This window comes from Ambystoma mexicanum, chromosome 4q (genome assembly GCF_040938575.1).
Source record: "Ambystoma mexicanum isolate Mex_15411 chromosome 4q, UKY_AmexF1_1, whole genome shotgun sequence".
Lineage (NCBI taxonomy): Eukaryota > Metazoa > Chordata > Amphibia > Caudata > Ambystomatidae > Ambystoma > Ambystoma mexicanum.
Window position 1 is genome coordinate 304,949,968 of NC_090928.1, and position 15,289 is coordinate 304,965,256.

Sequence of the window (15,289 nt, forward strand, 5' to 3'; positions counted from 1 at the left end):
CTCTGCCCCAAGTATTACATCGCCCATTGGATGATTCAGGCCATTTCGTAGGAGTATACGGCCATGGGCAAACAAGTCCCTTAGGGGATTATACGGCCATAAGGTTAAAGGTTAAAGTGAAGGCCACGGCTGTCACATTTTCAGAGACATGCTTCTTGGGATGTCATCAGCAAGATGACTACTTGGGCCACTCAGCTGGCCTTTTGAAAGCATTGTTCCCTGGACACCAGCTCCAGGCACGATGCGGAGTTCGGTCATGCGGTTCTGAAGAACCTTTTTGCTTCATCCTCGATCTGAGGCAGGTTGTCACAGCTCCACCCTATCCTATGGTCTTGTTCGGTGGAATCATCCACAAGGATGGAGGAAAGGGGACGGGACATATGAGTGATTAAATTTAGTCACCGTAGTGACTAGAGTGTCCATAGTCCCCTTTCCTCCATCTGTCTCACCCACCTTCCCCCGCTGGTATGCCAAAGGCTAATCTGTGATAGGTGTAGCCAGGTATCCAAGCGTTCAATGTGTTCAAAGCGGACTAAAATGAGCAACCGGAGGGTGGGCCCTCAGCGGGGCGCTCCGACGCCCGAAGCCACACCCCCTATACTAAATATAAAGGGGAAGCTCAATGTTACGCTGCCAATGGTTCGGTACCATGCCCATGTTGGGGGATGCCCACAAGGATGGAGGAAAGGGGACTATGGACTTGAAGTACTCTAGTCACTACGGTGAGTAATTTAATGGGCCTCATTACGAGGTGGGCGCAAAGGGATACCAGGCACCGGTAAGGACACCGGTGCCGGTAATCCCTTTGCGCCCTATTCCGATTTCCCTTAGCGGGTCCCTTCCTTAACGCCTGGTTTTACCAGGCGTTATGGACGGGACCCGTTAAGGGACTTTAGAGCTAATAACGGTACCACAATTTGCGGTACCGTTATTAGCGCCTTCCCATTGAGCCCTATGGGGGCTCAAATGGGAATGGGGAATGGCTTTTTCAATGGGGACTTAACGGTCGCGCAAAGGTCGGAATAGACCGGTAAGTCCCCATTGAACCAGGGCGGACTCGGTACCGGTATTGTAGGTAGTCATGGCGAAATTGCGCCATGATTACCTCCATACTCGGAATGAGGCCCAATGTCTCTTTCCACTGTCATTTTCTGCCCTTCTACACTCCTTCACCTCTGGTCTGACTCCTCTCTTTTTTCCCTCCCACTTTATCGTGTCATAACCTTCCCACTTGCATTCGGCATTTCTTCTCTACTTCATCATCCTTCTTCCTAATCTGTCTCTTCTCCCTCTCTCTCTCCCCCCCACTTGCCATTCCCATCTAATATCTCTCTCTTCCCTATAATTATCAGTTAGGCTATTTTAGATTTAAAGTTCTCTTTGCAAGATTGGTTTGTTCTTCTTTTCTTCCTTTTTGGGATGGGGGCATGTGTCCATTTCCATAGTCTTTGCAAATTCATACAATCCTTTCTTTTCTTTCTTTATGCCTTGTTGTGCTTTCCTAGCATACATCTAGTATTTACTGATGTTTTTCTTAATTGTATGTTTTTTACACATTGTCATGTCTTGTCCTCTGTACAGTTTCTACAGTGTCTTAATCCTTTTACAGTGATGTATGTCATCCCTTATTCTTCCATGCATGTACTCTAACTTGATGTTCTTTTAATGACATAATCCAAAGGTTAATGATGGGCTGCAGCCTACCACATACCCTCCCGGCCCTGGATTCTGGCATTAATACTTGACGTAAACAGGCTGATGGGAAATAAATGTTTGGGGCATTTTGTTTTGTTATTTTAGCACAAGCCTAACTTCCTAGCAAAGGAATACTGTAAAGAAGTAGGAGTACAACATTCCAAGCCCAGAAGGGGATCATTAAAGATTTCTTAATAGGCGGGTTTGGGAGGAGGAATGACATAGCACAGTCGGCAGACAGTTTTGTTCACTATATTTTCTCTTGGACACCAGATTTGTTTCAAGGCTATTGTTTAACTGGCAAGTTGTTGTCTTGTCTCTGTCTCCCTGCACCTTACTGAACACCATTGTTTATCAGTAATCTACAAGACCAGCTTGCTGCATCTCCAGCCACGGCAGATGACCATTTATCTCCCTGAAGTGCGCAAAATTTCCATGGACTACATCAACTTGCCGGTCTTTAACCCTAATGTGTTCAGCGAAGATGAAGACGATTTACCTGGTAAGACCTACGGTTACGTTATCATTGTTTTATGAAGCGCTTCATGTCGAAATCCTCCTGATTTTAGTCTGTTTTGCTCGTGTTCAAACCTGCAAGATCTGGTTCTACATAGATATTCAAAGCAAGTGTTTAGCTCATTGGGCTATCTTACTGCCATATTTAGTGCAGTGTAATGGGCCTAGAAAGATTTTGCTCCGTACCTATAAGAAAAATATACTCGAGTGTGAACACATAGAAATTAAGCACATTTACAAAGACAGTAAGAATTTCACTTCACATCTGTCCTTTTTATCTTGTGGTTTTTCTGAAAAATGAGCCTTACCCATTTAACCAAGTTAAATCCATACTTCACAAAGCCACTACAAATAAGGTTTGTTTTCTTTACCTTCTGGACATTTTCATGGAAAATGGAATGTAGTGTCTTTTCCAGACACTAAGTGCAGTACGCGGTAAATCCTGATTAATTATATTCTCACTTCATATTTGTTTCTAATATCTCCCCCTCCCCCCCTCTGTTACGTCAGCTTGGTCTGTTACGTCAGCATGGTCATCTTGGTGGATAATTTTCTTCCGGTCAGTCTGATGGGTTGTCAGAAATGTCCTCATTGCACCGGAAGGGGACAACTACTAATTGACCCATTTGAATAGGAGACATGGGGGGTCATTACGACCCTGCTGGTATGGGGTTAACAGCATTGGTAGAGCTGCCGGTGCCTTTAACCCCCTACCAAACTCATTACGAGGTGCGCTCGCAGGAACCGCTAAGGACGCCTGCAGGCGTCCTTAGCGAGTCCCACGAGCGGTCCAGCATGCTAACAACGAGCCCGTCATTAATGGGCCCGTTGTTAGCATGCTCCCCATTCCCATTGAGCCCTATGGGGGCTCGAGTGGGAATGGAGATGCGCACAGGGTCTGGGTTCCCTGAAAGGGGAAATACCGGGCCCTCCAAGGTCGGAATGGCCCGGTATTTCTCCATTCAGGGAACCCGGACTCGGTACCTGGTATGGGGGGTAGCCATGCCGCTAAAAGCGGCATGGCTACCGCCATACTCTGAATGACCCCCATGATGTTTATAAATTGTTCTACTGTGCCTTTCAAACTACCTTTTTGGTGATGCAGATTACTAGTTTAGCAGAGCTAGAAGTCAATAGCCCTTTCAAGGGACTCTCTATCATTGCACATTGTTTTCCACACCCCACATATCAGACCTACATATTTGCCTCTTCTGAACCTTCTGTTCCAATTCCTTAAAGTGTCCTTTGGTGGAAATTGTCTGTAGCGTTCCACAGACGCTAGGGTCCAAGTAGGCTTCTGATGAAGGTAGGATAGGTGTGCCCTAAGCATCTCTGGACTCGCCTATCGGTATCAGTGTTCAAACATTCAAGGCCAAGCTCAGAAGAGGAGAGCAAGCTGGAAAGTATAAAGCATAAGACACTTATCACTTTCTCACAAAGAGGTATATTTAATATACTTTCTATCTTGTTGGGGTAGTATGTGAAGTCACAAAGAGGAGGTATGGGGATGGAACTAGGGTGGATGACCCTCAGGTTGCACTAAGCCCTGGGGGAGGAATAGAGCCTATATACCTGATCCCAAGTCCATCCCTTGGCCTTTAGCCCAGGGACTGCATCTCTCCAGCCCTAAAATCTCTTCACTGGCACCCAGTTGTTGCTAGGATCACGTTCAATACCCTCTGCATTATCCACAAGGCTTTGTGGGGCATGGGACACTGCTACATCCAACTGTCTCTCCCTAAATACCTCCCTGCAAGAGCCCTTCGGTCCTCTAGCTCCAACTCTCTGCAGAACAGAAGCTTCTCTAAGCAGAGAGTGGGGGTATATCTCTCTCCTCTGTAGGAGCCTCCCTCTGGAATGGTCTCCCAGCCCATCTCAGGCTTGAGCCGGATCTCCTTAAGTTCCAGAAGCTCCCCAAGACCCTCATTTTCTCTTTTTCCTTCCCCTGCTAACTCCCCTGTCTGCTGCAGTGGCTAGCTGCCTGGTTTCCGCAGTTCTATTGGGCACCAGACCCCCTGCCCAGTTGACTCCCCCTTGCACTTAGCATGGGGACCCTCACCCCCTGTACCTCATGCAATCCCTGGCACTTGCCCTCCTGACCTCCCCATAGCACTCGCTTAGCCCCTGTCACCCTCTCCCCCTCTCCTCCACCCACTATCACTTGTACACTCCCCTCTTTACCCTGCACTTCACTTCCCACCCTAACACTTTGCATTTCGCATTGACCGGAACCCCTTCCCACTCTCCCTCACACTTCTTGTTACTGCACTTTAACGATGCGAATGTCACAAGGCCTAGTATGACCGTTATTGTTATCTTTCTCCCTTGTTCCCCCCCGGACCTCTTTTTTGTCTTATGGTGCTTGAAACACCATTTGTTGTATAGGCGCCTTACAAATGTCCAATAAATAAAATATAATAATGCCTAGCCTACCACTTTGGGGCCTTACCCTTTGGGGAACAGCAGGAAGACATCACACTATGTAGAACACATCAGTTTCAGGGCAATAGACAAAGCAGTCTGCAGAGCTGCTACCACAGGCCTGCGCAAACCACCTAATACAAATCAAGACACCTGGTTGTAGAAAACATCAACAGTCCATGAGCACGATTTGCCAGATGGCCTGCCAACAATAACTGATCCTGCTTGCACGGACCTAGACGTACTGGAAATATTAACACTTACTGTATTACACAAAAAGGTCTAGGAGTCTACCGACAACAAACGCGCCCAAATAACCTGTTCTATTGGAAGGTGCCCTCTCGGGAGAGTATGCAACCACGTTTTAGCTCACTGTACCTTTCACAGAGGAAAAATTTCCATTTACATATCAGTCTTTGTCCCATCCTACAAGGGCAGTCCACTACCGAAATGCTAGGCAATTCTCCTCTGAACAAGAGTACCACAGCAACCCCAGACACGTGTTTCGGCCTAGTCAGGCCTCATCAGTGAGGTGAAGCCTTGCCTCTCTAAGCACGGTGAGCAACGGGTCCATGTCTGGATTACCCTGGGTAACTTAGGGTAAAACCCCAAGTTCCTAAACATTTCACAAGAAGGTCTGTGACCCCCTCTAATGAACACAGCCAAATAACCTGTTCTATGGGAAGGTGCCCACTCAGGAGGGTCCACGTTTTAGCTCACTGTACTGTATTAGTAAAGGTGGAATTCTCCTCTCCTTGCAATTCACAGAATCACTGGCTTTTGAGAGAACAAAGGGAAGAGGATTGCATGATATAAAGTATTAGTACCCGGCGAGAGTCAAGCAGAATGCAACACGCATTCTGATTGGCTCTCGTCGGGTCCTTACCCGGCCGAGAATCCTTCGTTTCTCGGCCGGGATTCCAGCGGCCTTGTCCTCGGCGGGGGGCGTGGCAGCCCCTCAGCCAATGAGGAGGCTCAAAGCGGGGCCATCCCCGCTCCAAGCCTAACCACGGCTGAGAGGCTGCCTACGCCCCCCGCTGGGGACTCGGGTAGGCTTTTTTTTTCTTTTTTCCCTTCCCTCCCTCCTCCCTACCCCACCCGACTTACCTTCTTGCTCCTGCGTCCCTGGTGGGGGACGATGGCAGCCTCCAGCTGTGTGGAGACTCCACGTCTCCACACAGCTGGAGGCTGCCATCGTCCCCTGGCGGGGACGCAGGTACGTTTTTTTTTTTTTTTATTTATTTTTTTCTCTAACCCCTTCCCCGCCCCCCCCAACCCCACTTACCTTCTGCTGCTTTTTTTTTTCGGGAGCGGAAGCGCTGGGAACAGTTTCCCAGTGCGTCCGCTCCCAAAGGCCGCCATGGAAAGAGAAAACGGACTCCCGTTTTCCCTTTCCCGGTGGCCATTTTCTTGGTCGGTTTTTTTTTTCTGTCCCAAAACTCACAGCTTTTTGGGACAGAAAAACATGCTTTTAGTGCCCTGGTCACGCATTTATTACGGGCCGGGGTACTAATAGCAATATGAACCTCGCGGCGGGGGCATTACCGACTCAGGTAATGCCCCAGGGCCTTCGTTAAGGCCCTCGCTTCGCTTGGGCCTGTAACTATGGGCTCTGGGGCATTACCTGAGTGGGTAATGCCCCCGCCGCTCGGCTCATATTGCTTAAATATCGGCTTGCGGAGTAGACCGTTCACCAGCTGAGTAGTTTCACCTGCCAGATTTCGAGTTCACATGAAAGGTGGCCCATCAACTTGAACATTCACATGGCACTCGCACCTATACACATTTGAGCAGTTAGGCTCCCTGGGTTTGATCCGGCCCCACATGACAATAAAAAGTGAGTTAGAATGTTGAGAGGTGTGGGAGTCAGGACTATGAAGAGCGAGGTATAGTTTACAGCATGGCATTGCGGTGAAGAGGGAAGGCAGGGAGAGAAAAATGGATGGGGGGAGCAAAGGTGGACAGAGAAGACTTAAGGGAGACAGAAAGCAATGTGGTGGAGAGAGAGCGAGTCAAGGCCCGAGAAGGGAACAAGGGAGGGAGAAAGAAAAACAGAGGTTATGAAACGTGAGAGAAGGCCTGAGGCAGGAGAGAGAAAAGAACAGAGAAGTGGTGATGGGGTGAGGTGCTTGGTAAATGGAGAGCGAAGGGGGGAGAGGGAAGGAAACAGGAAAGGTGGGAGTCAAAGGAGAGGAAGTAGTGAAGTTGAGCGCAAAGGAGAATGGATGCTGAGGCAATGGAGATGGAAGAGCAGACGTGAAGGAGAGTCAAAATTGGAGGAAATGGAAGGGAAGAGAGTAAGAAGGAGGGTACAGATGGAAGGAGGTGGGTGTCGAGACTCTGTCCTTGGAAGATATGGGGCAGATGGAGGAGGAAGACATTCTGTTTTCACGTCTGCCTTCCAAGAACACACAACCAAGATGGCCACCAAATAGAGACAAGGGAGGAACCCCTGTTATTGGGTCTGGTGTTGCAGCAGCCTGATTATACACACACAGGAAATGCTCTATTTTAAGGACCGACACTGACCGCTCTTGGTGTCGCTACACCAACACTGACGTTCCTCATTGAGATAGCTGCACGGTCCGCTCCCTGAACCCACCTTCAGGTATCTAGCTTGTGATTCACTGAACACGCTCCTAGTGTTCCCATCTGCAGTCGTTTGACTGCAGCAGCCTTTTCCCCTGTCTGCCTTCCTTGGCTCCTTTCTCTTCACTTTCTTTCCTTTCCATGTCTTTCTTCTGGTGACCGGCTCTGGTCCTGTCTGGTTTCCTTTGGCACTTTGCCCGTTTGCTCGCTCAGCTCCTCCGAGCCTTCCTCTTCTATCTTGCCTCCGGCTCCCTTTGCAAACTGCCAGCAGCATTCGTTATCATTCTTGAGCGCTCCTCGCTGTTGAATTCACAGCACGCGTCATGCTCCGTGCTGAATCTGGACTTTGCTTCTCTACCTGCACATACCTTGCAGCACACTCCACACATACCTTCAATAAATGCCTTTATCTACCCAGCCTGCTTACTACCTCGCTCTGGACTTTGACTTTATTCCCTGTGCACTCCTTGCATGTTCTCCATTGACTTTGCTATCCAATGCGCTTCTTGTCTCCACTTGGCTTGACATCACGCACTCCTCGCACCCTTCTGCATCATCCTTCACTGTCTTGGTATCTTATAAGCACCTCCATGCTGGTTTCAGTCCTCTTCCCTTTGTGGAGAAAGACACAGCCTTTACTATCATCCTGCTGCTGGAATTCTCTGTAGCTGGACAGTCTTCCAGGCTGCATTTCCGAACTCTTGCTGCTCCTGGATTATAGCCGACTCAGCCATTCCTTTCTATACTACAAGCAGATCTCCCATACTTCAAGGTCTGCCTACAAGGGTGTTTTTCTTACATCTGAGGGCTTGACAGGGTGGGGGAATTCCCCTTTTATCTTCAAACCCGCCTCGAATTTCAACTGCAGGTCAGTGCACCATTTCCTATTTGTGATAGAGGGGGAGACACAAGAAGATCACAGGACAGAGAGAGAGAGCTAGAGGGACACAGAGAGAGAGAGAGAAGGAGAGAGAGAGAGAGAGAGAGAGAGAGAGAGAGATGGTGATGGCAGAGGAGAAAGCCAAGTGAGAGAATGGCGTGGAGCAAGGGAAAATGAATAATCGTGATCTGAAAGGAGAGATACATGCAAAGGTAAAGAGGGGGAAATTGCTACATGGTGGAGTGACCAGGTTAGAGGGCAGAGAGCAATAATTGATAAGAAAGAAGGACCAGAGGAAGGACAAGAAAGAAAGAAAAAATATTGACCCCGATCAAAACTGTAGACCCTGAATCATGGGCTATGGCTGAAGTCCTGGACGAGTAATCCACTGGCAGTATACACAGGGGGCTGCTTGATTTGTGATGTCACGTAATCCCAGCAAATCCCCAGAGACTGTGAGTGGCTGATCACCTTCGAGATGGTGGAATTTTTTCGGGTGAGAGTGTGAAGGAGTGAAGGCTACAGCCCTAAGGGAAGCTGAACCAGATTCCTATTACAGCACCCATCCCATGGGCTTGGGTAAATCTTTTTTTTGTTTTTGTTTTTTGTTTTTTTTTAAACAATTTTTATTATCTTATAAACAACACACCAAACTTTACCAACATTTAGGACATACACATATATGCTACAGGTCATTGTATACACATGTTATGCATCACAGTCCTCCTCCCTCCCGCCCCCTTAACTCGAGCCCTTACTTCAATACCACCAGTTTCCATCCGAAAGGTTTATCTCCCTCATTGTTCCCAAGCATGTAATCTTCACTACGTTCAGCATGGGATGGTCCCACCATCGTGGCCACCAGTTGTCTCCACGCTATCAGGGGTCCTGCTTCCTCCTCCCCTCCCCTACTGATTGCTTCATACCAGGCTGCCATATACACTTCTGCCCACTTCAGGAGGTCAGCCCACCACATCTCTATTTTGGGCCTTTGGGCTGCTTTCCAGCCCATTGCAATTCTCAGTTTGGCCAAGATGTAGGCCAGATCTTTCATTTTACTAATGTGCTTCAGGTTGCGTGGTCTGGCAAAACCCCCCAGCATGCATGCCCATACTGACTCCACCTCCATCTTAATCCCTCTTTGGGCCAGACGTAGCCCACCTCCGGACATGCCCAGGACATGTGTATCATCCCGGTATCCACCTCCCCACACCTGGGGCATTTCAGTATCTCTGGGCCTCCAAACCTGCCAATTTTGCTAGCGGTCATGTATGCCCTGTGGGTGACATATAACTGAATCTGCTGTAGCTTCGCATTACGGGACACCTTCTTACGATACCTTTGAGCCCTGTCCCATTGTCCATCTTGCATAGGTTCTCCCATCTCCTCCTCCCAGTCACGCCTCAATTGGAGCACCTCCTTGCCCACCCTAGACATCAGTAGTTCATAAATGCGGGATATTTCGAGATATCATACATCGTCTCAATGACTGTATCGGGTTGTTCTGCTAGCTCTATCTCATGCTACCTTTCATGCGCTCATTTGATGATTCTCGTGTATGTGATATATTGACCTCTATGAACCCCGCTGTCCTCCATTATCCTCTGGAAATCTAGTGCCTCCCCCTCTTGCCATATATCTCCGACGGTCGCGAGGCCCATCGACTCCCAGTATTTGCGAATCCCTTTTATCATTTGCATGTCCTCACTGCATAGCGCCACTAGCAGCACCTGCAGGGAGCATGGGGTCGGGTTTCCCACTATCTGGCATGCCCTACTCCATATTTTCCAGCCCAATTCCAACAATCTCGCACTTCCTTGTATCTCTGGTTTAGGTAGCGATAGCGTCTCTCTTAGAAAGAAGGGGGCCGTGTCCCTGCTCGATAGCCTGGCTTCGGCCGTCTCTTCCTCTGACAACCATCTAGCCATATACTGGAGCTGTCCTGCCAGGTAGTATATTTCGAAGTTCGGCAGGTTTATGCCCTCTTTATCACACAAGTTTTGCAGCTTCCAAAGGGCTACCCTGTTCCTAGAATTATGCCAAATGAAGCCCCTGCCTAAGCTGTGGAGTTTCATTAAGAAGCGTTTGGGGAGCATGTATGGGATGTTCGTGAAGAAATGTAGCAGCCTCGGCAGAACCACCTTCTTAATCAGAGCCGCCCTTCCCACCATGGCCAGAGGGAGCGTGGACCAGAACCTCATGCTATTCTTAATACTTTCCACTGCCCTTTCCTTGTTGTATGGGCTTGGGTAAATCTAATTCCCCTTTTTCCCTTTTATATCCAATAATGAGAGTGAACCTGACTTCAAATTCACTCTTGATCCCTTGGTTGTTAAATGGAAAGGTAAAATCATTATGTTAGATTGCAAGCTAACAAGCAGTTGTAGGGCTTGTCATGGCTCTTTATAGTGTGTGTGTTAATCGTCACAGTAGTGGCTGCCCTGAGGCAGAGCTGCCTGCTCTGCCATGTGCAGCTTAATCCACATGAGCACATCCTGCACATGCATATTGCACATTTGTGGCGAGTTGCAGTTGACACCCAGCCACACATGTAGATGTGACCATGTGTCTCTTCATGAACCAGCAGTGAAGCTGATCATGGGCGGACAACCCATCAATAGATTTTCAAGACCAGAAGAAAGAACCTGGGGGCACTGGTGCTGCCTAGAGGACCAGGCCTTGCTGAGGTGACAAGGGGAGATGGCAGTGGAGTGAGTGAGTGGGTAAGTGAGGTTTTAGAGTGTACCGTTTGAATGCATTGTGAAGTGGAAAAAGGAGTATGGGGAAGTCAGACTAAGGGCTAGAGCAGTAGTCCAGCCTCCTGAAGAACAGAGTGGAGATTAGCGTTCAGGCAATGGGAAAAGGGAGCTATTGGGGTAGATTTTGCAGATGTTTAGTAGGTTGAGCCTGACTTTAATGGTTGTGGAGGTGAAAGACTGCCAGAAAACTATCAAAGGGAACCCCAGGAGGTGAACCCTTGAGGATGTGACATGGAGGTGGGGTGGATGGTACTCCTTCCACCTCCCCTTGCTGACCCCCTATTTTTCTCCTCCCCTTTCTTCCTCTTCTCTCCTCCTGCACCAGCACCACTTCATCTTCATTCTAAATCTCCTCCTTAAGCCCTCCCACTTACTTGCTGCAGCTTTAGGCAATCGCCAACTGCAGATGCCTCCTAATTTTAACCCCCACACTTAACTTTGTTTTTGGGTCCCTGCAAACTTGAGGCCCTCTGGGATGTCTCTCACATGGGGTTGCTAGAGGTTCTCTTGCTGTCTTTAACTCTAATCTGGTGATGAACTGGGTGGCCCAGGGGATCCCCAATGCCGCCCCGCCACCCCGGGCCTGCATCATAGAGGTGGTGGTGACATCCGTCCCCCAGATACACCCCAGTCACATCACCCATCCCCCAACATGGGACTTCAACATAGTGCATGGGACACAGCAGGTAATGGGGTCTTATGGTTCTGATATGATATATTTTATTTATCGCGCTCATATACAAGTGTTTCAGAGCGCAACCAAGCAAGGGGAGGCGAACAAGGAAGAACAAAAACAATGATCTTACTAGGCCCTGTGACATTAAGAACGCGCAAGTGCATGGAAAAGGGTGGGGGGGTGCGTGGAGGGTGGAGAAGTGGAACGTGCGGAACAGAGGAGAGAATAGAATAAATAATAAGTGCACAAAATAAATAAATACAGGCAGTGAAAAAGTGGTAGTGCAGTCAGCTAGTGGCAAGAGCATGATTAGTCAAATAGGGTATATCTGATAAGTGCAGAAGAACAATGGGGGACTGACAAACAACTTTGATTCAGACAATGTGAGTGGGAGAGAATGTTCTGAATGCTCTGCCAAGGAGAGACCACAAGAGAGGACAGGAGTGGCTGAGAGAGTTCAGCGATAAGTTATGGAGGTTGCCCAGAAATCAAAATGTGGGATACAGGGAACATACCGTGGTAAAACCTGGAAAGGAAATACATTGTGGGAGTTGTGGTTCACTCACTCCAAGAAAACTAGTGTAGTGGTGGTGACAAACTTGAGCCAGAGAGCTATTACCTTGTGGAAGTTGTATTTCATATATTCCAATGACCAAGCAGCAGAGGCTCTGACCACGTAGAGCAAACAATAGAAGCACTGCCTGTTGGCACTTGTGATTCCAATTTTCTAAATACCTAGAGGTGTGACACTAATACCAGTAAACTAGAGAAGAGTAGAAGTAATTGATATTCTTCTCTCCACCAGCTCAGTGGAGAGCTGAGCACTGAAAGCTTTTCTTTTTAATTCCATGGAGACTGAGAGGAATCCCCTAGAAACTCCAAGATCACTGACTTAATGCAATTTAAAAATAACTTGCGCAGTGGCATAAAACATTGAGATTGGCAGTATTTTAGCAGTAATTCTTCCTAAATGCCGCCAGAATTAGTTACTGTTACTGCCACTTGGTCCTGTGGGTTTACCACAGGATTGCAAGTGGTGGTAAGGCAGTGGAGTTTTTGACCCCAAGCAGTAATTCTGCCGCTTTTTGGAGGAAAAGTGGAGGATTTACATCCAGCTCTTTGCTGGGGGCAAATCCTCCACTTTTCCTCCAAACTCGGAATTTGGCGGTACATAAAAAATGCCGGTAAATCCCGCTCACCGTGATGAACTCTTATGATCTAAGATGTTTGCCAATGAATGAATGTGCAAAGAGACTGATCCTGACCGAAACCGAAGGAAAACTGAAACTAGAAGTCAACCCAATCCACAAAACTCTGTTATGACGATTCTTATTAAGACCTTCAGGTATAGCTTCCTGACTCAGGTGCTGCTAATGATTCTCTCAAGCTCCCCAGGCTCTCCAAGTTTCAGTAGTGACAGAGGAGCCCAGGTCTAACTCTCAGGATGTTGAATGGGGTGGTTCACGGGTATAGTACACACATTGTTTTTCCAACTTGATTTTTATTAACATTTTATATAAACATAAACAAGAACAACTCAATTAGGAAAATAAGATCAAACAAAACCCATAACCCAACGCCCCCCTTCCCTTTTTACCCCCCTCCCCCACCCAGGTGCCGTAAATCCAGCTTTGTCCCCTTCCGGGATTCAACGTAAGGTTTTTGTCCACAAATAAGCAGATCAGAAGAGCCCATAGTCATTTCAGGTTTCCTCAGATGCCAGGATCAGAGTCCTCCTGGCGGGGTATAATGCCGAGTAGTGTCGTGCTCTTGGGGCACCAGGCTCTACGGGACCCTCCCTTCAAGAACACTAGCAGAGCTGCCCAATCCGTAACAAACTTCATGTGATGACCCTGGATGGAGTATGTAAGCCATTCCACTGCAATGACTGACCAGATTTTCTCAACCCACTCACAGTCAAAGGGGGGTTCCTTCGACTTCCACTTGAGCGACAGGACCATTGCTGCAGACATCATGATGATGACATAGATCTTGCAGGCCGATTTTGTAGGGAGGTCCGCCAATTCCCGGTTTAAGCTTAACATATTGAGTCCCCTGTTCCCCCTCTCCTTGAGCCCCAGAACTTGATCCACGGCCTGTTGAATATAGTCCCAGAAGGTGATCAATTACGGGCATTCCCACCATATATGCGCCCAAGATCCTCTCCCCCCACACTCCCTCCAGCATAGTTGCGAGGGGCGCACAAACATCTTGTTTAGTCTAACCGGTGTTAGGTGCCATTGATACATTAACTTAAGACACATCTCCCGGATCTGGAGGGATCTAGTGAGTTTCGGTATCCGAGCCCATAAGTCTTGCCACTTACTCTCCGCTATTTCCGTGCCCGTGTCTTCCTCCCATTTCCTCATATACCAACTAGTCGGAGGGTTCTCCCCTTCCTTGATATACTTATATATGGAAGCCATGAGACCCTTCTCACCCTCATTTGTATCTAGGTATTTTTCAAACGGGGTTAAAGGGCGTGTACCTGCCAGCCGTTGTTCAGGGTGGGATAACCAATTCCGCAGTTGCACGTAAACGTATCTGTAAATCTCCCTCAGCCCAAACTCTGCTTTACACTGTTCGAAGTCTTTTACCCTGCCATCTCCATACATATCTCGCAACATTCTACATCCTCCCTCCCACCAGTCATTAAATGCTGGATTTTTATATCCAGGGGAAAACTGCAGATTCCCGAACAGAGGTGTGTAGGGGGATGGGAAGCTAGTGATGTGGGCTCTCCTGACTTCCGCATCCCAGGCTTCCCCAGTGGCCGAGGTGATGCGGCTCAAGTACATCTGTGATGGCCTATCCGCCTTCGGGAGCCAGAGCGCTGCCTCTAACGGCCCAGCCACTACCGCTGTGTCCATAGATCTCCAGGGTTTATGCTGATCATTTCTCTGCCAATCTCTAAGCACCCTTATCCAGGCCGCGATATAGTAGGCTTTAAAGTCAGGCTCACCCATGCCCCCTCGCAGAGTTGGGGTCTTCATAAGAGTTGAAGCTATTCTGGGGCGCTTGCGGTTCCAGACAAAGGGAGTAGTAGCTTTATGCAGGGCCCTAAAAACGGAGCTCGGGACTTCTACTGGGAGAGCCGCAAATTAATATAGGAGTTGTGGAAGCACCACCATCTTGAGGGCATTGATGCGTCCCACCCAGGAGATATACAGGGGACCCCAGTCTACAAGCTTAGACTTAATTCTTTCCAGAAGAGGGATATAGTTTGCCCTATATAGGTCTCCCATTGTGTTGGTGAGGTGGACCCCCAAATACTTGATTCCCTTACTTGCCCATTTGAATGCGAATTCTCGCTGAACAAATTGTACGGCGTCTGGCTGTAGGTTAAGATTAAGTATCTCAGACTTATTTGTGTTTACTGTCAGACCGGCTACCCCCCGAATTTGAAAAGCCCCTCCCTTAGCGCTGCTAATGAAGTCTCAGGGTCAGTCAGTGTGATAAACATATCGTCCGCAAAGGCCACAACTTTGTGTACCTGACCCCCAAACATGATGCCCCTTATGTCCTCACCCATTCTTACCGCCTCCAGAAAAGGCTCCAGGTGGAGAGCATAGAGCAGCGGGGAGAGAGGGCACCCCTGTTTCGTGCCTCTCTCTACTCTACCGCTTCTGAAATCTGACCATTAATAGCCAGACGAAGGGACGGGTTTTGATAGCTGGCGTGTACTTGATCAGCGTCTCTAGATCCAAAGCCCATTTTAGTCATTGTGGCAAAAAGGAAGCCCCACTCAACGCG

The 15,289-nt window shown here is 48.3% G+C and overlaps 1 protein-coding gene across 1 annotated transcript in view; it reads left to right on the forward strand.

The window, feature by feature from the left end:
* The window catches only part of TULP4 (TUB like protein 4), a 1,536,781-nt gene that overhangs the window by 1,430,867 nt on the left and 90,625 nt on the right, over positions 1–15,289 (forward strand). Inside the window, exon 13 of the mRNA XM_069607877.1 lies at positions 2,054–2,197. Within this exon, the coding sequence (XP_069463978.1) occupies positions 2,054–2,197 (144 nt within the window). The remainder of the gene's footprint in view (positions 1–2,053; positions 2,198–15,289) is intronic.